The sequence below is a fragment of the Sus scrofa genome, chromosome 2 (assembly GCF_000003025.6).
Source record: "Sus scrofa isolate TJ Tabasco breed Duroc chromosome 2, Sscrofa11.1, whole genome shotgun sequence".
NCBI lineage: Eukaryota > Metazoa > Chordata > Mammalia > Artiodactyla > Suidae > Sus > Sus scrofa.
In genome coordinates this window covers 5,252,925-5,278,417 of record NC_010444.4, presented here as the reverse complement: position 1 = coordinate 5,278,417, position 25,493 = coordinate 5,252,925, and the positions used below count along the sequence as shown (strand labels likewise).

The 25,493-nt window shown below is 44.5% G+C and overlaps 1 protein-coding gene across 6 annotated transcripts in view; it reads left to right on the top strand.

Moving 5' to 3' along the window:
• KDM2A (lysine demethylase 2A) overlaps positions 1-25,493 on the top strand; it is a 119,110-nt gene that overhangs the window by 79,382 nt on the left and 14,235 nt on the right. For 3 of the 6 annotated variants that reach the window (XM_021077212.1, XM_021077210.1, NM_001160090.1), the window contains 5 exon segments: positions 861-1,014; positions 2,439-2,554; positions 10,600-10,726; positions 13,522-13,916; positions 24,378-24,461. In XM_021077212.1, coding sequence (XP_020932871.1) covers positions 861-1,014; positions 2,439-2,554; positions 10,600-10,726; positions 13,522-13,916; positions 24,378-24,461 — 876 coding nt within the window. 6 annotated transcript variants of the gene reach the window in all.

Here is a 25,493-nt window from a genome sequence, read left to right as displayed (position 1 = left end):
TTGACCCCTAGCCTGGGAACTTCCATATGTTGTGGGTGCAGCCCTAAAAAGACAAAAAGACCAAAAAAAAAAAGAAAAGAAAACAGATGATGCTTTTAAAATGTGAGGACCAAATATAGAATAGCTAGAATTCTCCAAATCCAATGTCATTCATTTTGTTTACTTTGGATCCATTTAAGTGGTATCTACTTTTTTTTTTTTTGCTTTTTAGGGCCACACCCTCAGCATAAGGAGGTTCCCAGGTGAGGGGCTGAATTGTAGCTACAGCTGCCAGCCACAGCATTGAGGGATCTGAGCCTCGTCTGTGACCTACACCACAACTTATGGCAGCGCCAGATCCTCGACCCACAGAGCAAGGCCAGGGTCTTGGAACCTGCATCACCATGGATACTAGTTGGATTCATTTCTGCTACATCATGATGGGAAGTCCTAAGTGGAGTCCTGAGTTTTGTCCTTTTGGTCTTGGTTACTGCCTTGGAATAAAGCAACCCAGGCCTGTCTCTTGAAGATATTGTACTTAACTAAATGTACTTCTTTGGACTGTTGAGGCCAGCCAGGGGAAAATAAGGGACTGCCTAGGTGATCAGCCAAATGCCCTTCTTCTCTGAGTCTTGTGTAGGATCTGGATTCTACAGTCAAAACCCAGGGAAGCTCTAATGCTGTTTGATCAAGTGGAGGACAAAAAAGATCTACTTCCTTGAGGCCTCTAGAATTTTCCAAAAGGTCAAGTTCTGTAGTCTGCGAGGATTGCTTGCTTCTTTTCTACCTGTTGATCTTAACTTTGTACCTGTTTATCAGTTGAGGGAGACGACTGGGTCTTGTCAATGGCTGTTAACAGACTGAAGTTTTTTAACTCACAGGTCTTCTGGCTCATCCCCCCTACAGCCCACAACCTGGAGCTGTACGAGAATTGGCTGCTGTCAGGGAAACAGGGAGACATCTTTCTGGGTGACCGGGTGTCAGATTGCCAGCGCATTGAGCTCAAGCAGGGCTATACCTTCGTCATTCCCTCAGGTAAGCAAGATGAGGAAAAGTGAGTTGTCTACTACATTAGCCACTTTCTTCTCTTCTCTTTCTCTCCCTTTCTTTTTTTTTTTTTTCTTTTTTTTTGTGGGGGGGGTCATTTTAGGGCTGCACCTGCAACATATGTAAGTTCCCAGGCTAGGGGTAGAATCGGAGCTGCAGCTTCCAGCCTGTGCCACAGCCAGAGCAATGCCAGATCTGAGCCTCGTCTGCATTCTGTGCCACAGGATCCCTAAGCCACTGAGCGAGGCCAAGGATTGAACCACATCCTCATGGATTCTAGTAGGGCTCATTACCGCTGAACCACAATAGGAACTCCAACTTTTTCTTTTTGCTTTTTAGGGCCACATCTTCGGCATATGGAAGTTCCTAGCCTAGGGGTTGAATCAGAGCTGTACCTGCCTGCCTATGCCATAGCCACAGCAACACGGCATCGGAGCCGCATCTGTAACTACACCACAGCTCACAGGGCAACACCAAATCCTTAACCCACTGAGCAAGGCCAGGGATCGAACACACATCCTCATGGATACTAGTCAGATTCGTTTCCACTGAGCCACGATGGGAACTCTCCTGATTTTATTTTCATAAAGAAAAAGAAATTGATGGATTATCACCAGGAATGGTCATGATACTGAAGTGGGCAGAAAACAATGGCATGTCCTTTCCTGTCATTACTGAGTAGATGCTAAGAATGGATCTTTTTTTTTTTTTTTTTTTTTTTTTTTTAAGGCTGTGATTTTTCCACTAAAGGTGTGTATTAGAATTGCCAGTAGAGGCTTTTCATATCTGCAGATTTGGGCCCCTCATCAGCCCTAGTTATTCAGAATCTCTAGGGATAAGACCTGTTCCACAGGTGGCAAACAACCCCTGATTAAGAACTAGCTGCTCTGCTGAGGGATGGCTGTGAAGGCCAGAGTGCCCACTCAGTAATAGTTTTTATCAGGTCAGTAGTTCCAAAATAAGTACTTAGAGGGAGCACAGATCTCAGAGTCACAGACCTGTATCAGGATTCTGACGGCATTTACCTGCTAATACTACTTGGGTCAAATATTTAAATCCTTGTCCCATTTTGTTGTGAGAAGTAAATGAAAATACATGTAAATTCTCTTATACTGAGCTTGGGTCATATTAGATACTCCAGTAAATGGAAGCAGTGTTCACTGAGAGTTTGTTATATACTAAACACTTTACCTGCATTTTCTCATTTAGTGCTTACCTACTATCATAGAAGGTATAATTTATCTATCCTGGTCTTATAGAGGATATAGAGGCTGCAAGAGGTTAAGTAACTTGACCAACCACAAAGAGGCAGAATCAGAGTGAAAATGTGATCTAGAGGTCTTGCACTCAGGCTCAGAGAGAGCTGTATTATAATGTGTGCTTACGGCCGCTGTCCTTTCCCTTTCTCCTAGGCTGGATTCATGCTGTGTATACTCCCACAGACACATTAGTGTTTGGAGGCAATTTTTTGCATAGCTTCAATATCCCCATGCAGTTAAAAATCTATAACATTGAAGATCGGACACGGGTATGTAACTCTCTGCAATAATTGGATGTGAAGAGGTTTGTTTATTCCATTTAAAACTGATATTTAAGAGATTCACTGATAGTTTGTCTTAAAACCTCTATTTTTTGTTGTTGTTGTTCGTTAAAATGCAGTGTTTATCACATTTTAGGAAGACTGAGAAAAATATTTAACAAGATCTACATACTTGGTATTGGGGACTCCAACTCCTTGAGATTCGTGGTATCTTAGGATTTTATAGGACTGCAGAGGCATAGTTGGTAATTTTTTTTTTTTTTGCCTTTTTTTTTTTTTTTTTTTTAAATGGCTCTACCTGCAGCATATGGAAGTTCCCAGGCTAGGGATTGAATTGGAACTGCAGTTGCTGGCTTAAGCCACAGCCCCAGCAATATGGGATCTGAGCTGAATCTGTGACCTACACCTCAGCTCGAGGCAATGCCAGATCCTTAACACACTGATTGAGGCTGGGGATCAAACCCGAATCTTCATGGACACTACCTCGGGTTCTTAACCCACTGAGACGCAAGAGGACCTCCTATTTGGTGATTTCTTGAGCCATGCTTTTTTTTTGTTTTTTGCTTTTTAGGGCTGTACCTGCACATACGGAAATTCCCAAGCTAGGGGTCGAATTGGAACTATAGCTGCCAGCCTTGCCACAGCCACAGCAACTTGGGCTCTGAGCCACAGCCACAACCCACACCACATTTGTGGCAATGCTGGATCCCCTTTTTTTTTTTTTCTTTTTTTTCTTTTTTGTCTTTTTGTCTTTTTAGGGCCAGACCTGCAGCATATGGAGGCTCCCAGGCTAGGGGTTGAATCAGAGCGATAGCTACTGACCTATACCACAGCCACATCAACTTGGGATCCAAGCCAAGTCTGAGAACTATACCACAGCTCATGACAATGTCAGATCCTTAACCCACTGAGCGAGGCCCGGAATCAAACCTGCATCCTCATGGATGCTAGTCAGATGCATTTCCACTGCACCACGATGGGAGTGCCAATGCTGGATCCTTAACCCAAGGAACAAGACCAGGGATCGAACCTGCATCCTCGTGGATACTAGTTGGGTCTGTTTCCGCTGCACCACCACAGGAACTCACAAGCCATGGTATTTTAGTTTCGTTCTCTTAGAATAATTTGGTATAAGGAATTTATCACCTCAAGAGTCACAACTTTATATTTCTTTCTTTACTCTGCTAACTGTGTAATGCTCAAACTGTTGTACTTTAATATGTAACTGTGTATACTGCCTCTCGCAACTGGGTTTCCGTGAGAGAATTAAGCCCTATAGAAAATGTTTGTGTGTCTTATTTTCTCAGTTTTCCATAGGATGTTACATAGCTAATAAACCAATCTGGATGTGCAGGGGAAAAGTTATATGCAGAGAATATCTTAAGGAAAGAATTGGCAAACTTTTTTTGTAAGGAACCAGATAGTGAGTATTTTAGGCTCTGTGGGCCATATAGCATCTGTCAGAAGCACTTAACTCTGCCTTGAAGAATGAAATTCTTAAACAAGTGATCATGGTTCAAATAAAATCAAATTTTATTTATGGACACTAAGGTTTGAATTTCATGTAATTTTCCCATTACACAAAATGCTCTTTTAGTTAATTACCCCCCGCCTCCCCCCGACATTTAAAAATGTGATATTGGGAGTTCTGTGGGGCTGTGGGTTAATGATTCGGCTTGTCTCTGTGTAGGTACTGGTTCGCTCTCTGGCCCAGCACAGTGGGTTAAAGATCTGGCTTTGCCACAGCTGTGGTATAGCTCGCAGTGGTGGTTTGGATTCATTCCTTGGCCCAAGAATTCCGTATGCCTCATGTGCAGCCAAAAAATAAAAGAATTTGAAAATGTGATAAGCACTTTCAGCTCATAAGCCACAACAAAAAGAGACAGTAAACCAGATCTACTAGGTGCTGTTTATGACTCTGCCTTAGGGAGATCGGGCTTAATCCTTCAGCAAAACCCTCACTGGCAAGAGCTGAATCATATGTCATTAAAGTATAAGTGGTACTGACATTAAGCAGCCATTAGAGTACAGAGTAGGGGATGTGATGTTCACAACTTGCTCTCAGGTAGTTCGGCAGAACAGTAACAGTGTAAACGAATAGAGATTAGCAAAATGTGGGGGATGTTAACCGGTGATGGGGCTTGGAGAAGCTAGAAGTGTTAGTGATACCATACCACTCTTGGAACTTTTTGGGAGATCTAATAGTTTCAAAATTAAAAATCAAAAAATAGGAGTTCCCGTGGTGGCTCAGTGGTTAATGAATCTGACTGGGAACCATGAGGTTGCAGGTTCGATCCCTGCCCTTGCTCAGTGGGTTAACAATCCGGCGTTGCCGTGAGCTGTGGTGTAGGTCGCAGACGCGGCTCGGATCCTGCGCTGCTGTGGCTCTGGCGTGGGCCAGTGGCTGTAGCTTCAATTCGACCCCTAGCCTGGGAACCTCCATGTGCCGCAGGAGCAGCCCAAGAAATGGCAAAAAGACAAAAAAAAAAAAAAAAAAAAAAAAAAAGGAGTTCCCGTCGTGGCGCAGTAGTTAACAAATCCGACTAGGAACCACAAGGTTGCGGATTCGGTCCCTGCCCTTGCTCAGCGGGTTAACGATCTGGCGTTGCCGTGAGCTGTGGTGTAGGTTGCAGACTCGGCTCGGATCCCGCATTGCTGTGGCTCTGGCGTAGGCCGGTGGCTACAGCTCCGATTTGACCCCTAGCCTGGGAATCTCCATACGCCGCGGGAGCAGCCCAAGAAATAGCAACAACAACAACAAAAGACAAAAGACAAAAAAAAAAAAAAATCAAAAAATAATTAGTGAAGAATTCACAACTTTTAGTATTTTTTTCTTTTCTTTTTAGGGCTGCACCCATGGCATATAGGCTTTCCCAGGCTCGAGGTCCAGTCAGAGCTACAGCTGCCGGCCTACACCACAGCCACAACAATGCCAGATTCGAGCCGTGTCTGCAACATGCACCACAGCTCATGCCACCGCTAGATCCCTGACCCACTGAGCAAGGCCAGGGGTTGAACCACATGGATACTAGCTGAATTCATTTCCCCTGTGCCACAGTGGGAACTCTGGAATCCACACCTTTTAGAAGGAATGGTCATTGATCTACTTACTGTGAACATGGTCAGTTAACCATTTTGGTGCCCATTTGGGAACATTTGTTTTGGTTAGAGCGTAGGTAGCCTCTAACCTATTACCTTGTACATGAGGTTGGTATTGCTGGAGTTTCCCTCTTAGTATTAAGAGAGAATGGAATGCTTTTTAAAATAAATTTTATTAAAAAAGAATTTCTTGGAGTTCCCACCTGGGGCACCTTGGGTTAAGGACCTGGCATTACAGCGGCTGTGGTGTAAGTCACAGCTGTGGCTTGGATTCAATCCCTGGCCTGGAAACTTCCATATACCGCAAGTGTGGCCAAAAAAAACCTGAAAGAACCTCTACTTGTTTGTTAAAAGTAATGAAACTACAAAATATAGTAAGTAGTTTAGTAAGTTTGAAGTTGTGATAACAGTAAAAATAATTAAAATGTTTCAAAAGAGAAAAATTACATAATTTCATAGTAAAGTACTCTTACTTAACTCAGAATCATTGTTAAGAGGTAATACCACCTATCCTGCTGTGAGATTCAATCTAAAAATGTTTCTGAGGAGCTCCCATCATGGCTTAGTGGGAGCGATCTGACTGGTATCCGTGAGGACACGGGTTGGATCTCTGGCCTCGCTCAGTAGGTTAAGGGTCCTGCGTTGCTGGGAGCTGCGGTGAGGATCACAGACTCTGCTCGGGTCTGGCGTTGCCGTGGCTGTGGTGGAGGCCAGCAGCTACAGCTCCAATTTGACCCCTAGCCTGGAAACCTCCATATGCCATGGGTGTGGCCATAAAAAGACCAAAAAAAAAAAAAAGTTTCTAAAAAGCATTCTCCTTTTTTGGCTGAAAATTGCTGTTATGCCCATAGCTTAATTGTTTGCTCTATGAGGGAAGAAAGGGAGAATATATATTCAACAGCATAGGTAACCTGAGCACCTTATCTCTGCATGAAAAGTTTCCTACAGACTGTTGAACTGGTAGTAACTGATGTTGATTTATCTATCTTATTTTCCTAGACTTTGCTTATCAGAAAATGTTAAATTTCAGTATCTAACTGCTGTATTATTCCATTTTTCCTAAGTAGGGCTTACTTAATTGCTTCATCCAAATAAAGAACCCTTCTGTGTTTCTTTAAAATTTCATTGGATCTTCTACATATATACACGCAGAGCATTTTTTATTTGCTTTCTTCACCACGTTTTTACATGCCAGTACCAGCCTGACATCTGTTTATTATGTAACGTTCTATAAACTCACAAAGTTTAACTTAGAATGTATAGATGTATACACAGTGCTTCATGAAAGAAATATAAGGTATGTTGTAAATTTAAGGCAACGTTTTCACTACTTTAGCTGTGCCACTGTGGAACTTGAGTGTTGGTAATTATTCTCTTGATAGCCCTTAAAGGCTCAATAAAGAGTATTAAACAATTTTTTTCAGGAGTCCCGCTGTGGCACAGCGGGTTAAAGATCCAGTGTTGTCTCTGTGGCAGCTTGGGTCGCTGCTGAGGTGAGAGTTTGATCTTCGGCCCAGCGCAGTGGGTTAAAGATCTGGTTTTGCCACAGCTGTGGCTTGGCTTCAGACCCTGGCCTAGGAACTTCCATATTCTGTGGATGCTGCCAAAAAAACAAACAAAAAAATTTTTTTTTCCAAAACATTCTAATCTGGTCTTAGAAATTGATGTGTGTTCTGTGGTATCTAGCAGCATAGGTAGAAGGCCATTGGGGAAGTTGGGTGTGTGATGTCTCAGCTATTATTAATAGTCTAATGAGTTCCAAGTAAAAAATCAGAAGTGTAATGCCTATTTTGTATTTTCTTTTTATTTCATTTCTCCCTCCCTTCCCTCCTTCCTTCCTTCCTTCCAGTATTACTCAGCTCTCAACAGAGTCCCAGAGAGTTTAGAATTGGGTTGTCCTGAACTTTATTTTTATGGCCCCACCCTCCGCATACGGGCCATGAATTGAATCTGAGCTGCAGCTGCTGCAGCGCCTGATCCTTTAACCCACTGTGCCAGGCTGGGGATTGAACTTAAACCTTCGCAGCACCTGATGCAGTTGGAGTCTTAACCCGCTGTAGCACAGCAGGAACTCTGGTTGTCCTGAACTTTTTTTTTTTTTTTGGCATTTCTTGGGCAGCTCCCACGGCATGTGGAGGTTCCCAGAGCTAGGGGTCAAATTGGAGTTGTAACCACCAGCCTACGCCAGAGGCACAGCAACGAAGGATCCGAGCCGAGTCTGCAACCTACACCACAGCTCCCGGCAACGCCGGATCGTTAACCCACTGAGCAAGAGCAGGGATCAACCCGCAACCTCATGGTTCCTAGTCGGATTTGTTAACCACTGCGCCACGACGGGAACTCCTGTCCTGAACTTTTAAAAAAGACCTTTCCAGGAGTTCCCTGGTGGCTCAGTGGGTTAAAGATCCAGCGTTGTCACTGCTGTGGCTCACGTTCAATCCCTGGCTCAGGAACTTCCATGTGCTGCAGGTACAGCCAAAACCCAAAAAACCTTTCCAGAAAAGTGTTAAGAACACGTAAAAGGTGAGCAGAGAAGCCCAGTGTATTATATTTAATTTGGGGGGATCAAGTATCTGTTAATTTGTGTTCTCCCACCTCACCAGAAGGTGGTAATTAATTTGATTTTCAAATAAGGGAGGGGAAACCTCTTCTAGTTGTTTAAGCTGTGGTGGCAAAAGAGACTGAGATTCAGAGCCTGGCTCCTCTTCCTTGGAAAGCTAGGAAAGTATACGTGCGTGTCTCTCCTGTCCTGCACTGAGGAAAGTGATCTCCTCATTCCACAGTGATGCTCTGTGCCCTAGCGAAGGGGTCTGAAAGGGACTCCCATCTGGGTCTCCTTTATTCAGGAAGACTACCTGAACACAGAGCTTTAAAAAGGAGACGGAGGAGTTCCCGTCGTGGCGCAGTGGTTAACGAATCCGACTAGGAACCATGAGGTTGCGGGTTCGATCCCTGCCCTTGCTCAGTGGGTTAACGATCCGGCGTTGCCGTGAGCTGTGGTGTAGGTTGCAGATGCGGCTCGGATCCCGCGTTGCTGTGGCTCTGGCGTAGGCCGGTGGCTACAGCTCCGATTCAACCCCTAGCCTGGGAACCTCCATATGCCGCGGGAGCGGCCCAAGAAATAGCAACAACAACAAAAGACAAAAATAAATAAATAAATAAATAAATAAATAAAAAGGAGACGGAAACATTTTGAGAAGTAATATATTCAAAACAATCCTAAGAGTATTATTTGCCTTATCCTTTTGAAAGATGGCCTTTCTAAAAGAAGATGGGCACAGTGTACAGGCACACCTCAGAGATATTGCAGGTTTGCCTCCAGACCACCATAATAACGCAAATATTGCAGTAAATTGAGTCACATGAATTTTTTTGTTCCCCAGTGTATAGAAAGGTCATGTTTGTACTAACCGATTAGGTGTAAGTAACAGTATGTCGTCTTAAAAAATGTATGTACCTCAGTTTAAAAATACTTTATTTTGGCGCTCCCATTGTGGCTCAGTGGTAACAAACCCTACTAGCATCCATGAGGATTCGGGTTTAATCCTTGGCCCCGCTCAGTGGGATGAGGATCCAGCATTGCCATGAGCTGCGGTATAGGTCGCAGGTACAGCTTGGATCTGGTATCACTGTGGCTGTGGCGTAGGCCAGCAGCTGCAGCTCTGATTTGACCCCTAGCCTGGGGACTTCCATAAGCTTGTGGTGTGGCCCTAAAAAAAAAAAAGAAAGAAAAGAAAAAATCTTTATTTATAAAAAATGCTAACCTTTGTCTGAACAAACATTTAATTTGTAAAAACCTGGTAATATCTATAAAACGCAGTAAAGCAAAATACAGTAGAATGAGGTGTGCCTGAATTTAGAATAATCCCCATCATTGTTCTTCCTCACTGGTTGATCCATGGTGATTTGCCATTTCTTTGACTAGGGTAGATCTAAAGGACAGTTATTTTTGTGATAATTCAGAAGGAATACTTTCATGCTGCTTTTAGGGAGAATGGAAAGAAAACAAAAGATAGCAGCTGCTTAGGCCATGTAGAATAGTAATCTGATTTGTGGGTAATACCGTCTTGGCAGACTACAAAGTACAAGACAGGCAAGCTGAGAGGTAATAGTGGGAGAGAATTCTGAGCTTCATGTCCTCGGCTAGAGGTAGTTTGCGAATGCATCTCTAGTCATACTTTCATATGTGTAAGTATGTAATAAAAACATGTAACTTTATCTCATGTCCTGTTTTGCCATTATATTCTGTGTTTCATGGCCTTTGATTCAGGGTAAAACTAGTAAAGGCAAGAGTGACTAGTATGCCTTTCCATCCTAAGAACCCTAAAACAGTTTTCTTAATTAAGTATATTGTGTTTTACTCCTAACGTTTTACTGAGTCTCAGAACTTTTTTTTTTTTTTTTTTTGTCTTTTTGCCATTCCTTGGGCCGCTCCCGCGACATATGGAGGTTCCCAGGCTAGGGGTCCAATCGGAGCTGTAGCCACCGGCCTATGCCAGAGCCACAGCAACGCGGGATCCGAGCCGCGTCTGCAACCTACACCACAGCTCACGGCAACGCCGGATCCTTAACCCACTGAGCAAGGGCAGGGACCGAACCCGCAACCTCATGGTTCCTAGTCGGATTCGTTAACCACTGCGCCACGACGGGAACTCCGTTCAAAACTTTTTGATGCTTGGCCCACTCAACCAAGACAGCTTCTTGGTAGTTCTGAAATGGTCTTTACAAAATACCTGTTGTCTTTAGTGATTGTTTCCTAAGACCAACATTTTTGAAGCTGACAGATCGGCTTAAATTCTTGCCCCAAATGCCAACCAAAGTTTGCAGATTGACTAGGGAGGGTTTTTCCTGGGCTGTTTATTGCAGTGATTGTTACTCTCTTTCCTTGAAAACTGTTATCAACTTAATTTTCTCATTATTTTGTTCCGGTGCAGGTTCCAAATAAGTTCCGCTATCCGTTCTACTATGAGATGTGTTGGTATGTGCTGGAGCGCTATGTGTACTGCATAACCAACCGTTCCCACCTAACTAAGGAATTTCAGAAAGAGTCCCTTAGCATGGGTAAGTGTTCTGCCTACACGAGCTTTCGAGATACCTTTCAGGATTGAGGGTGAGGCCAGGAATATTCCATAGACTGTTGCTCAATGGTTTTGTTTGTATAGTTTTTTGGGGTTTTTTGGGGGTTTTTTTGGTCTTTTTGTCTTTTGAGGGCTGCACTCATGTCATATGGAGGTTCCCAAGCTAGGGGTCTAATCAGAGCTGTAGCCACCAGCCTACACCAGAGCCACAGCAATGCAGGATCCAAGCTGCATCTGTGACCTACCTACACCACAGCTCACATCAACGCCAGATCCTTAACCCACTGAGCGAAGCCAGGGATCAAACCTGCAACCTAATGGTTCCTAGTCAGATTCATTAACCACTGAACCACGATGGGAACTCCTGTATAGTTTGTTTTTTAATTTATCTATTTAGAAGTACCAAATTGTTGTGGCTCAGCAGGTTAAGAACCTGACTATTTTATTGCAAGTCAGGATAGTTTTCATTTGTACATTTTTAGGTTATTCCATGCTTTAAAAATAAAGAGGAGGCTTGGATCCCGCGTTGCTATGGCTCTGGTGTAGGCCAGCGGCTACAGCTCTGATTCGACCCCTAGCCTGGGAACCTCCATATGCCGCGGAAGCGGCCCAAAGAAATAGCAAAAAGACAAAAAAAAAAAAAAAAAAAGAGGAGCCAACACTGTAATATCCTGTGCTCATGTATTTCATGGAATCTTCAAACAAGATTCTTTCTGTCTTAGCATTTCTTCTGAGAACAGTGTGTATTTTGTTTGAGGAAAAAGGAAAAGCTCATCACTGTGTGAAAGCAGGATTCAGAACTGTACATACACCGTGATCTCAGTTTTGAAGAGCATCAAATCATAGTCCTACGGGAGTTCTCTTGTGGCGCAGTGGGTTAAGAATCCAGTGTTGTCTTTGCAGCACCTTGGGTCACTGGTGTAGCACAGGTTCAGTACGTGGCCTGGGAACTTGTATGTGCTGTGGACGTGGCCTCCCCCCCCAAAAAAAAATCGTAGTCATACACGATGTGTAAGAAAAAGATGGAGAGAAAATACATCACACTGTTGAGTTGTTATCTGAGGGTAGAGGGATACAGGTGACCTATTTACTTCTTTGCATCTTCCTGTATTTCCTAAATTAATAGTCAACATGTGTTACTTTCATAATAAAAGATCAGTTAACATTTTAAAAGTCTTCTTTTTCCTTCCTTCCTTTCACTGCCCCTGTGGCATATGGATGTTCCCAGGCTAGGGGTTGAGTCAGAGCTACAACTGCCAGCCTACACCACAGCAACCCCAGATCCAAGCCGCATCTGCAGTCTACACTGCAGCTTGCAGCAAGTCCTGATTTTTTTGTTTGTTTGTTTTTGTTTTGTTTTGTTTTGTTTTGCTATTTCTTGGGCCGCTCCCACGGCATATGGAGGTTCCCAGGCTAGGGGTCGAATCGGAGCTGTAGCCTCCAGCCTACGCCAGAGCCACAGCAAGGCAGGATCTGAGCCGCGTCTGCAACCTACACCACAGCTCACGGCAACGCTGGATCGTTAACCCACTGAGCAAGGGCAGGGACCGAACCCACAACCTCATGGTTCCTAGTCGGATTCGTTAACCACTGCGCCATGATGGGAACTCCCAGCAAGTCCTGATTCTAAACCCACCGAGTGAGGCCAAGGATTGAGCCTACATCCTCATGGTTACTGCTCAGGTTCTTAACCCACTGAGCCGCAACTTGAACTCTGAAGAATTCTTCTTTCATTAGAACTGTTATTCTCACTTTGACTATCAAAATCTTTCATTTAAAAAATATTCACTTTGGGAGTTCCCACTGTGGTGCAATGGGGTCAATGGTGTCTTGGGGAGCACTGGGACACAGGTTTGATCCCTGACCAGGCACAGTGGGTTAAGAATCTGGCGTTGCCGCAGCTGTGGCTTAGATCTGATCCCTAGCCTAGGAACTCCATATGCCACAGGGCAGCCAAAAAAGAAAAAAAGGTTCATTTTGTTTTGTTTTATTTAGCCATGTTGCTAAGATTTTGATTCAGAGCTTTTTTTTTTTTTTTGTCTTTTTCTTTTTCTAGGGCCGCTCCCGGGGCATATGGAGATTCCCAGGCTAGGGTCGAATGGAAGCTGCTGCAGATGCCGGCCTACGCCAGAGCCACAGCAACTCGGGATCCGAGCCGCATCTGCAACCTACACCACAGCTCACAGCAACACGGGATCCTTAACCCACTGAGCAAGGCCAGGGATTGAACCTGCAGCCTCATGGTTCCTAGGCAGATTCGTTAACCACTGCACCACGACGGGAACTCCTCAGAGCTTAATTTTTTGATCAGAGCTTAATTTTATGACCAAAACGTTGAGCAAAACTGTTTTTAAATATACATGCTTCCCCCAAAAAAACTGCATATACATACACATATATATATGCTTCATGCAGTCTAGTTTTTTAAAGATAATGAACTCATAACCCCCAAACTAAGTTTGAACTTGAAACCAGTTTACACTGTTCTCACAGGTAGCTTATTTCTAGCACACAGTTTAAAGGTTGCACCCTTCCCAGTCTTTTAAAAATTCAATTGACTATTTATCTCAGTTGTTCTACTAGCTCAGGATCCTATTTTTACCTGTAACTGTGATTTCCAGCAGCGGACAAATAGGCTGGAGAAGGAAAGACCAATTTTTTAAATGTGACAACTTCGTCATTTATAACCTCAGGGCCCCTCTTATGCTACCAGTTTCTTTTGTTGGTCACATGGCCAAGTGGCATGTTCTCACTGCATTTTTTTCTTCGTACTGGCAGATTTGGAGTTAAATGGGTTGGAGTCCGGAAATGGGGATGAGGAAGCGGTAGATCGAGAACCCCGGCGCTTGAGCAATAGGCGTTCTGTTCTCACTAGCCCTGTAGCCAATGGGGTCAACCTGGATTATGATGGACTGGGTAAAACCTGCCGAAGTCTTCCAAGTCTGAAGAAAACTTTGTCTGGGGATTCAACCTCTGACTCTAGCCGGGGCTCCCACAATGGACAAGTGTGGGATTCCCAATGTAGCCCCCGGAAGGACAGGCAGGTGCATCTGACCCATTTTGAGCTTGAAGGCCTTCGTTGCCTTGTAGATAAATTGGAGTCTCTGCCACTGCACAAGAAATGTGTCCCTACAGGGATAGAAGACGAAGATGCTCTCATTGCTGATGTGAAGGTAAGGGTTGGGTGTGACTGTTGCATGAGATGCTCTCATTGCTGATGTGAAGGTAAGGGTTGGTTGTGACTGTTGCATGAGATGCTCTCATTGCTGATGTAAAGGAGGTAACAGTTGGGTGTGACTGTTGCATGTCAGCTGTTGATCTGGCTCGGGCAGTCAGTTTCTGGATTCTGAGAGAGAAAACAGGCGTTTTGGATCATCTTGGTTCAACCAGAGAGAAGTTAATATGTGTATGTGTTGTGCTTATGCTGTATAGTGTTTCAATTCCTAGAATGAGGTTAGGTCCCTGTTGTGAAAATACTAACATTTGTATGTTCAGTTAGGACTTAAATCTAGTCCTATAAATGAGTATTTCAGGCTGACCCTGAAAATAAAACCTGAGAAAATGTTTGTATTAATAGGAGTTCCCATCGTGGCGCAGTGGTTAACGAATCCGACTAGGAACCATGAGGTTGCGGGTTTGATCCCTGCCCTTGCTCAGTGGGTTAACGATCCGGCGTTGCCGTGAGCTGTGGTGTAGGTTGCAGACGCGGCTCGGATCCCGCGTTGCTGTGGCTCTGGCGTAGGCTGGAGGCTACAGCTCCGATTCGACCCCTAGCCTGGGAACCTCCATATGCCGCGGAAGCGGCCCAAGAGATAGCAAAAAAGAAAAAAAAAGTTTGTATTAATGTTGGAGTTCCCGTCGTGGTGCAGCGGAAACGAATCATACTAGGAACCATGAGGTTGCGGGTTTGATCCCTGACCTCGCTCAGTGGATTAAGGCTCCAGAGTGGCTGTGAGCTGTGGTGTAGGTTGAAGACGCAGCTCGGATCCTGCATTGCTGTGGCTGTGGCTGTGGCCTGCAGCTATAGTTCGATGGGACCCCTAGCCTGGGGAATCTTCGTGTGCTGTGGGCACGGCCCTGAGAAAGACAAAAAAGGAAAAAAAAAAAAAAAAGAAATGTTACTTAAAATTTAAGGTACCCTTAGACAATAAGTCCTATTAGAGGACAAATGTGGCCCTTAACAGTCTCCAGCAGTCTTAACTCAAGCGGTTTTAAGGGAAAGAAATTATTCTGTTAGGTTATGTTAAGCAGGTTTAACATATTTAGCTTCAAATTTATCTAGCATTAAGACAAATACAACTTCTGAAAAAAGTGTCGTTTTAAATGTTAATTCATCCTGTTGCTTTGGTATATCAAGTTTCTTGTAGATTTTCTTCTTTCTCAGTAGGTCTCCCAGCATTAGTAATCTTCAGAGCCTAGCCCACCCCTCATGTGTCTTTTCCTCTTAAGTAATCTTTTCCTCATAGGTAATCATTAATACGAACACCAAAAAGTCTGTAAATAATTATTTATGTTTGGATGCAGGGCATGGCTATGTATATTAGGAAGCTAGTTCACAATTTATAATAAGTGTTATTTTTAAATCTTGCCTTATAGATCTAAGCCACAGAAGAATTTATCGGCAATAATTTTATGTGACCTTAAGGGAGACAGGCTAAATATCTCAGAGAATGTCTTTTCCATTCCTGATTCCTCATTCAGGTTTTCCTTTGGCTGCCACTAAGCAGCTCCCTACCTTCTGCCAGATATCTCAGTAAGGAATTCCAAAGGCTGGGTTAGGACCTAGACTTTCTTTTTTCTTTGTTCAATTTCCATTTTAATTTTATCTTACTGTTTATACATCAGTGAAATGGTAAAAACTTGAAAAAGGGATGGTAACCTGATTGAACTGGTCCTCTCCATAGTGATAGAAACTGGACAGTGGTTTTTACTTTTTTTTTTTTTTTTTTTGGCTTTTTAGGGCTGCACCTGTGGCACATGGACGTTCCCAGGCTAAGGGTCGAATTGGAGCTGCAGCTGCTGCCCTACACCATAGCCACAGCAACTCAGTATCTGAGCCGCTTCTGCAACCTACACCACCGCTCATGGCAATGCTGGATCCTTAACCCACCAAGTCAGCGATTTTATAAAGTTTGTTTTAGACAAGGCAGGTGGTATCGTTATGGCTTGTATTTATGGGAGGAAATGACAAAGTTCCCAGTGGGTGTGGTCCTATATCTATAATGGTTAATGTGCAGCAAAACAAACTTAGCCATACTTTTCCAGACTCGCAAACCATATCCCAGAATCACTTCCCAGCCCTGAGTGAGCAAAGGACACTTGCAGTTTTCCTTTACATTGTGGTAGGATGCATATTATATTTTCCTGAGAGTTGGAGTGTAACATCTTTTTTTTTCTACCGAAGTTTCTTTTTTTTTTTTTTTCAGGGCTGAACTTAAGGCATATATGGAGATTCCCAGGCTAGGGGTCCAAATGGAACTACAGCTGCCGGCCACAGCCACAGCCACAGCAACACCAGATCAGAGTTGCGTCTCTGACCTACATCACAGCTCACAGCAATGCCAGATCCTTAACTCACTGAGCGAGGCCAGGGATCGAACCCGCAACCTCATGGTTCCTACTCAGATTCACTTCTGCTGCACCACGACAGGAATTCCGACAGGAGTGTGTAGCTGTTCCACCATGGGTGCATGTGGGAAACACTCAATTGTGACTTTGACTACTTACTAACTTGTATAATTGCTTTTAGGAACCCTAAGATGAAGAAAGACTTACAAGTTTATATCTCACTAATGTTCCTTTGGCCTAGGGAATCTATTTCTAATTCTTGAGGAAAAAAAGTACCTTTTTAGTCCTAAGGGATGACTATAGATGGATTTGATTTCATTGAATCTAGTTGTGGAAAGTCATGTTATATAATTCACTAATCAGTTGTACAGGCCAAGTGTCACGATAAAAAATACACAAACTCCCTTAACTAACATAGTTAAATAAGGATATTTGTGGAGGCAGAGTCGTAGGGGAAAAAATAGGAAGTTCTGGGTCTAATATTAAGCAGAATAAAAGGCAGCAAGAAGGGGAATGAGTTAAGAAGAGCCATTTAAAGAGAACTCTTAGCATTATGAAAAGTGTCTAGAGAGAGCTTCCTGTTTATCAGGAGTCCTGAAAAACATGGCTGCCGTTGCTTGCTAAGACAGAGTGGCACAGAGACCAGAGCATAAGACACGGAGAGTGGCCCAGTAGGATGACTGCGTATAGACTGACAGTGTTTGAATTCTCCCCTCTCTCATTTACCTAGTACTGTAGTCAGAATGCAACTGGTAACCGAAGACAAAAGATACAGAGCCCAGCTCTGTAGGTAGTTTCACTTAAGATCAAATGGATTAATTATTCCTGCATTTGACCAGTGATGTTTAATCTGATCTTCAGATAATAGTGAGTTTAGGGCTTTGAGAATCCAAGCCTCACCATAAAGAAAAAAGTGTTGGATTGGGTGGGTGCCGAATCACTGCATAGCTGGAGACTGCAGTACTAGAGAACTTGGTGCATGTAGCACAGAAGGCTACACTGCAGCGAAGGACAAAAGCAAGCCCAGAGTTTGACCCTACCTGCAGAGAGAAGGTTTGTTTCTTGCTGTAGCGTATATAGCTGTCACAAATAACTAGCAGAAGAAATGAGAAGAAAAGTGGTGAGAGGAGATATCCATAATTATATATTCCCTGGAAGGAAAGTCAGTTTTAGTGATGTGGTAAAAGGGCTTTGAAGATTCTAAAATGTTCTACAGTGTTGGAGAAAGAATCATAGAGTGTAGAGGTAGAAGTAGATGAAAAAAGGGGCATTAAAAAGTTGATTTATTGGCAAAGTTCAGAGGAAAGTAATGGGTATGTATAAAGCCTTATTTGGGAGGGTGTGAGTAACCGTGACTCCTAATCTGAAATTGCGAGGCCGTGACCTTGAGAGATGTTGAGTAAAGAAGCAGAACTTGGAGCAGTATCGCAGTAATGTAGGAAAGAAGAGTCTCCTGGTTCATATGTGCATTGCAGCAGGACTGGAGGGGGCATGTTGGTGGTTGACAGTGGGTCACAGCAGGGTGGGGGGTGTCAGCTGGAAGACTGAATTTTCAATCAGATTTTATTGTTTTGTTTGTGTATATTTTGGTAATAAAGGATCTTTTTGTGTGTATATATAAAAAGAAGCTTTTAATATATCAGTGTATTTGGCTTCCAACTCTGTGAAACAATTTCAGTGTTACTGAATATTTTTCTACTTTCCTATTTTCTCTAAAACATTTTGATAAACTTGGCAAACATGTGACTTTTGGACAGGATACTAGACCTGTAAAAGCCTATTTTCTCTATAAGATACCTCCTCGGGGATGTGGTGAAAATTAATGATAATGTTAGTAAAGTACTTACTAACTAGCACTAAGTAGTACTTACTAATAATGTATCGTTATTACAGAAAAAATTAACTTTTGCAAATCTATGAAATTCACTTATTCAACTAATGTGAATGATGTCTGCTTCCTCTCTGCCAAGAAACCAGGCTTAGTGTTGGTTTAAATATGCATACATGCTGTGGACCAAACCTTCAGGGGGCTTAACAGTCCGCTGGTGGAGCAGGTGTTTTAAGTGAGCTAAGAAAGAAAATAAATGCCTTCTGGGTTTACAGGTGCTGGGCATAACATAGGGCATCGAGCGAACACTGAGGGGCAGGTGATAGACTCTATCCTGAGGGAAGGAGGTGCTAGTCTTTTAATTTATTTTTTATTTTTAAAATTTTTTTGGCCATACCCACAGCAATATGGAAATTCCCAGGCCAGGGATCGAACCCTTGCCACTGCAGTGACAATACTGGATCCTTAATCCACTGTGCCATAAGAGAACTCCTAGTCTTTTTGATTTACCACTTAATAAACTTTCCTGCTGGATGCTAAAAATTGATTACTACAATATTATGTAAATGGTAAAAGCTCTCAATTTATACATCTGAAATTTTTGTTTGTGGTTCAAAAGGCTATAGCTGCTCTGATCTAAGATTTTAACATTTTCTTTTGTAACTGTGATCTAAAAATTTACACTGAGGAGTTTCCATGGCCCAGCGGTAATGAATCCAACTGGTATCCGTGAAAATATGGGTTTGATCCCCTGGCCCCACTCAAAACTGTGTCCTCATGGATACTAGTCAGATTCTAGTTAGATACTGCAGCTCCAATTCAACCCTTAGCCTGGGAACTTCCATATGCCACACGTGAGGCTGTAAAAAAGACCAAAAAAAAAAAAAAAAAAAATTTACACTGAGCTCTGTCTCAGGAATATGATGGGTATGAAGCAGAGAGTTACAGTTGCGAATAACTTGTAAGATCAGGTTAAAATGAAACAATTCTTTTAAATATTTTCATTATATTCCTGTATTTCTAATGTTATGTTCTTAATAATGCTCATCCTTTTTTTTTTTTTTTTTTTGGTCTTTTGTCTTTTCAGGGCCGCACCCTCGGCATGTGGAGGTTCCCAGGCTAGGGGTCTAACTGGGGCTACAACTGCCCGCCTACCCCACAGCCACAGCAACAACAGATCCAAGCCGTGTCTTCGACCCTACACCACAGCTCATGGCAACACCGGATCCTTAACCAACTGAACGAGACCAGGGATCAAACCCTCAACCTCATGGTTCCTAGTCAGATTCATTTCCGCTGTGCCTTGACGGGAACTCCTAATTCTCATCTTTGTTGCCTGTTTTTTATTCTGAATTAATAGATGGAAAAAAATAGGCTTTATTTAATATGTGATTTGGAAACTTACTTGGAATCAGTTTCCTAGTGCCCTGTCTGATTTTTGTCCTTTCCTAAAGGCCTCTGGAATTTGTTTTTGGTACAACTTGACCTTTTGTTTTGTTTTGGAGTGACTTGTTTCTCTTAAGTATTTGTGCGTACTTTCTTGTCGCTCTAGGTTAGTTAGCACTAAGACCAAAATAAGCATTTTCCAAAAAGACTTCCTACACCATTAAGGAAGGTTTTTCTAACATAACAAGCTGATTGCACAGGGTCTTTGAGTCTTTTTTTTTTTTTTTTTTTTTTTTTTTTTTGATCTTTTTGCCTTTTCTAGGGCCTCTCTTGCGGCCTATGGAAATTCCCAGGCTAGGGGTCTAATTGGAGCTATAGCCACTGGCCTATGCTAGAACCACAGCAACACAGGATCCGAGTCGCGTCTGCAAAGTACACCACAGCTCACAGCAACACTGGATCCTTAACCCGCTGAGGGAGGCTAGGGATCGAACCCGAAACCTCATAGTTCCTAGTCGGATTCGTTAACCAGTGCGCCACGACGGGAACTCTGGGTCTTTGAGTCTTAAGGTAAAGTGCAAAGGTTGAGGGTAAGAATGACCATTCAGACATTTCTAGGAAGAACTCCACAGAAGAGCGTAAAAGTCCCTCTTTTCCTTGGTAGCCTACTGTAAAAGCTCCAGGTCTAAGAAAGCCTTTCAGGCCACTGACAATGCCCCAGAAGGTCGCCGAAACAACTGTCCTGGAATAAGTGCAAATAAATAAGCACATCTCCAGTGGTAAGACCTAGGTTCTCAGTGGCCTGAAATGTTTATTTAAAAGCGGCCTCTGGGAGTTCCTGTCGTGGTTCAGTGGAAACGAATCTGACTAGTATCCATGAGGACACAGTTTTGATCCCTGGCCTCATTCAGTGGGTTAAGGATCTGGTGTAGCCATGAGGTGTGGTGTAGGTCACAAACGTGGCTCAGATCCTGAGTTGCTGTTGCTGTGGTGTAGGCCGGCTGCTGTAGCTCCGATTCAGACCCAGCCTGGGAACCTCCATATGCCGCGGGAGCGGCCCTAAAAAGACAAAAAAAAAAAAAAGCCACTTCTGTAATTTCCAAAATAGCCAAGTTACTTTTGTGAGAGTCTAAAAATTACATAAATCTCGAGTGGCACAGTGGGATCAGCAGTGTCTCTGCAATTCCAGGACACAGGCTCGATGACTGGCCTGGCATGGTCACAGCTGCTGCTCAGATTTGATTCCTGGCCTGAGAACTCCATATGTCTCAGGGCAGCCAAAAATAAATAAATAAGTAAATTTAAAAATTATATAAATCTGGCCCCAAAATACAGGACACTGGCTTGTGCAGTCTGAGCTTAACCCTGGCCACGGATTGGTGTGTGGAGAGTGTCCCTTGAGTGGCTGTCAGCAGGGGCATCAAGGTGTCTGACAGGGTGCAGGGCTGGCAGCTTCATCTAGGGAATATCAAGGATGAGGCAGGCAAATCCACCTCCTGGAAGAGGAGGTGGGCGGGAGCGCTGGTGTCCTGAGGGTGGGGGAATCCGAGGGGCGGAGCCAGCACCAGGAATGGTGGCCCCGGGAGACTGACAGATGGGGCCTTGGCAGATGCACTTTGGTTCCCGGGCCTGGTTCTGGGGCAGGAGAATGAAGCTCCTGGACCCGAGGTTTTGCCTCAGCTGGTTTGACTTGGTCTCCGGGGAACTTCTGCAAGAGCTGCCCAGGCGCTTCCCTTACAGAGGTGGAGCTCCGCGTGGTGCAGAGCAGGCAGCTCTGTGGAAGTAGTTGATACTAAACAGACCTACTGAGTAGCTCAGTATCGGTTGACGTGTGTCATTCCTGAAGGTTTTCCTGGGATCATGTATGTCGCTTCTGGATCCTGGGCTGGGAGAGGGGCAGTGGGGGCAGGAGAGGGCAGGCCGGTTGTTGCGGGAGAAGGTAGCTCCAGAGGGGCCTGACTCCAGGTCTGGCTCATCCACCGCGACTGAACTTTGGGCGACTCGCCCGAAGAGGGGGGAGAGACGTGCGTGTGCAGTGTGTGTGCAGGCGGCTGTGAGCACAAGGGGTGACCCTGAGGGGAAGGGTGTGGACTGACACAAGGAGACCGGGGACCGGACTCGGAATGGGTTAAAGTCTTCCCTTTCTCTGGCGCCTCCCGAAGTCGGCCAGCGAGAGCCCTCGGGGCGCCCGGGTTCTCCTATTGCGGCGCTGGTGGGAGGGAGAAGGCGGAGCGGCCGCTCACCTCCCGGGCGGGCTTTCCTCCAATCGCGGGGGAGAGAGCGCTGGCCCAGCACACCCCCTCCTGACTCTGCAGCAGGACGCTGGGCCCTCTGCTGGCTCGCGCACTCGGCTCGGCTCCCCTCCTGCCATCTTCCGTTGCAAAGCATTTCTGGGAGCTGCATGTGGGTGACGCAGCAGCATTGTTCGCAGGCACAGGAAGCCGCGGCTGAGCTGAAGGGCTCGAGGAGGAGCTCAGAGCACCACACGCCGCTCCCTCTGGGTAGCCTGAAAGGTTGGAGCCGGACTGTCGTGCCTTATGTACTCTGGGAGATTCCAGAATTTTCAAGTAAATCGGGATTTTTCCTAGACAGAAAACCTAACTCCTTCAGCACAACTTCCAATACAGAAAGCAAAACAAAGACGCTGGGGAAACTTCAACCAAGAGCCTCGGCAGCTCCAGGGCGACGAGAAACAACAAGGTCAGGCAGGCGGGCGGCAAACCTTTTCTGGTTCGGGGTGTGTGTAACTGTAGGGACTTTGTCTTGGCCAAGAGGTAGAAGAACTGCCTGCCGGGCGAGTCCAGGACAATGCCTAGGTGTTGGTTGAGGCGTCACTGCACTTGTTCCCTCTCCTGGTGGGATGTGCTTTTGAACTGGGTCGCTTGGCTTTGGAGAACCTTTTCCCCTTCTCTACCCAGGTGCCCGCTGTTCTCGTCCCTTTCCTGTGCTGCGTCGGGTGTGGGCTTGTGTTTGAATGCTCTCCCGAATGCCAGGAGCCTAGATAGGCGTCAGCCTTTCCGCACTCCACCCCCGCTCCCCGTCCCAAACCCGCTCTGATGAAGGGTGGTGGCTTCTTAATATGGTTTCTTGAAGGGCCTCAGCTGGAGTCTGCCTTTTTTGAGGAAAGCGGGGCATGCTTGGTTGTATGGCCCCAGTGAAATAAGGTTTGGGAGGAAATCTGCATTTCCCTCCACACCCACACAGACCCTAGTAACTGAGCCGACTATATGTGAACAGCCCCCCCGCCCCCAGTTTCTCCACCTACCTTTCCCTGTCCTCCACAAAAATCTTGCAGGTAGACTGCTTTTGGTGAATAGTTAGGTTCCTTTTCTACTCTAAACAATCGCGGATCTTTCTGTGCAGTCTGTTTTGCTGAAAGTGGAAAGTCCCTGTTTGTGGACAGCTCAGTGCTCTCAGGCAGAGGAAATGGGCAGAGTCCTACTCCTCGCAGTGCGAAGTGGGGGAGGGGAGCTGTGCACTCCCTAGCACACATTTTGAATGGACCTGAGTTTTTCACCCTGCGGAGACGAGGAGCCCTACCAGAGCCTAGTCCCACGTGGCACCGCACCCTGCCTTTTCACCCCCACGCAGTGTGGTGCTAACAGGAGGCTCCAGGATAGGGTGCCATAGCAACTCAGAAGTAAATAAAACGTCTGCAAATGAAATCAGTTTGGGGGAGGGTGAGAGGCATCTGGAGACTTGGCAAAGGGGATCATTGCGGAGGAGCTTTGTGGGTATGAGTTAAAGGATCTTTTGGAGTCCCAACTCTGTATTTGAAGCATGAACCCTAGGTTAAGGATAAAAAAAATTGGTAAAGAAGTGCCTCGTGCTTCACAAAGTCCTGGTATCTAGGCACAGACCTCACAGGATTATGAGAATAATTATTGAAAAGGGCCCAGACATGCTGGCCTGTCTAGGATCAGAGTTTAGTTTTCCCTGAAACAGTATCCTGTGTACACCTAACGCAACGAGAAGGAAACTCGCCTCCTGGATGTATGTTCTTTTGCTTTGGCCTTTGCTTTAGGGCTCATGACGTCAGAGGAGGAGGGATTTCATTCTGCTAGAAGATTTGGGAGTCAGAAATTTCTGTCTAAAACATAAAAGATTTGTTTCAAATAACACTCACCCAGGTGTGATTCACTTGAGTGGCAGTTTCTTACTGTAGAATTGTTTCTCAAGTCAGGCTAGATTGGTTCAAGCCATGAGAGCTATTTATTGCCCCTAAGATTGTTCCTGCCCCCCTTTATAGAAATAAGGGCAAATAATTTATCAAGTATGTGAGAGAGAGAGAGAAAGAGAGAGAACTTTGAGATCAAGATTTCTATAATGAGCCTAGAAGAACAGAGCCCTGGGTTGAATCAAGACATTAAGACTCTGCTATTCATGTTATTAATTCAGTATTAGCCAATCTTTTTTTTTTTTTGCCACTTTGCTGATAACATCTGCAAAATGAAGGCAGTAGTTACAATACATGATAATATTCATTAACTGGTGTGGAAAAGTAAAGGAGTGATACATAGTTTTACTGTCATATATAGAACTGTGTGACTACACTGTGTGACTGCATAGCTTGATGCTTCAGCATAGGTGTCAACAGTACAGTAAATACACAAGTATGGGGTTGGAAGCAAAGGTAATTTTGAAGTCTTGCTATTAATGCACTAGTTTGAGTTCTCTTTATGTTTACTTATTTTGCAGTGAGTTTCAATATGAAGGGAAAGGGTAGACACTTGTCACCCCGCCCTTCACCTTAGTGCTTCGGGGCACTGAGACCAAGTCTGGATGCCATCGGGAGTGGTTGACTCTTTGTTCACTGTGTCCTTTTTTTCCTTCTCTCCTATCTCACCCTTAGATTTTGCTGGAGGAGCTTGCCAGCAGTGATCCCAAGTTAGCTCTCACAGGAGTTCCTATAGTACAGTGGCCAAAAAGGGATAAGGTAAGAAATACTGAAACATTTTGCCGGCTGATCATTTCTGTTCCAGTAAGAAAAAGAGCAACTTAGGTGGACAGCTTTTGGTGCGTTAATATGTACTGACAGAAAATCATTACTCTGTTCTGTTTTGACTCTTAGGCCAGGGTAATTGGCTCTCCTTGGAGGTGACTCTTGTCACAGAACTGTCACACTGGGAGACCTGCCTCCAGGTTCAGATGCCAAGGTGTACATTTGTTCACCAGAATGGCTCAGTTCCTATCCTTCTGGTCCAGTGATTCAATTGTTTCCGTAGATCTGATGTAAAACTATTTAAAATAATCATATATACGTTTGAAAAGCTAGAATGTTTCTATATTGGAGTAAGACTGCACTCTCAAGCTTTCCCTTAATTTGGACTTTTCAGTATTGAATTGAAAAGGGAAGAGAGGCGTTACCCAGTATTTAGTAATTGTCAGTTATGAATTTTCATGCCTACTCAGTCAGGGCCTGTATAAATTTTCCTCATATTGTCCTTTGTCAAGGTCAGTAATAGCATTCTGATCCTGACCCCAAGTCCGGCAAATAAATTAAGCTCTTCTTTGGTGTTCCCCAGCTGGAACTTGTAGAGCTGTCGCATTCCAGGAATGTTTAGGCAGACTGTAAAGGTGCGTATCTAAAAGGTGTCTGGGAGTTCCCGTCGTGGTGCAGCGGAAACTAATCTGACTAGGAACCATGAGGTTGCGGGTTCGATCCCTGGCCTCGCTCAGTGAGTTAAGGATCCGGCGTTGCCGTGAGCTGTGGTGCAGGTCACAGACATGGCTTGGACCTGGTGTTGCTGTGGCTGTGGTATAGGCTGGCAGCTATAGCTCTGATTCGACCCCTAGCCTTAGAACCTCCATATGCCGTGGGTTCGTCCCTAAAAAGGGCAAAAAGACAAATAAATAAATAAATAAAATAAAAGGTGTCTGAAGAACCACCTCCTCCTTCCAAGGTGGAGTCATCCCACTGGCTTCTGCTTGGCCACATGGGACTGCCTTCAAACAGTGTAGTCATTTC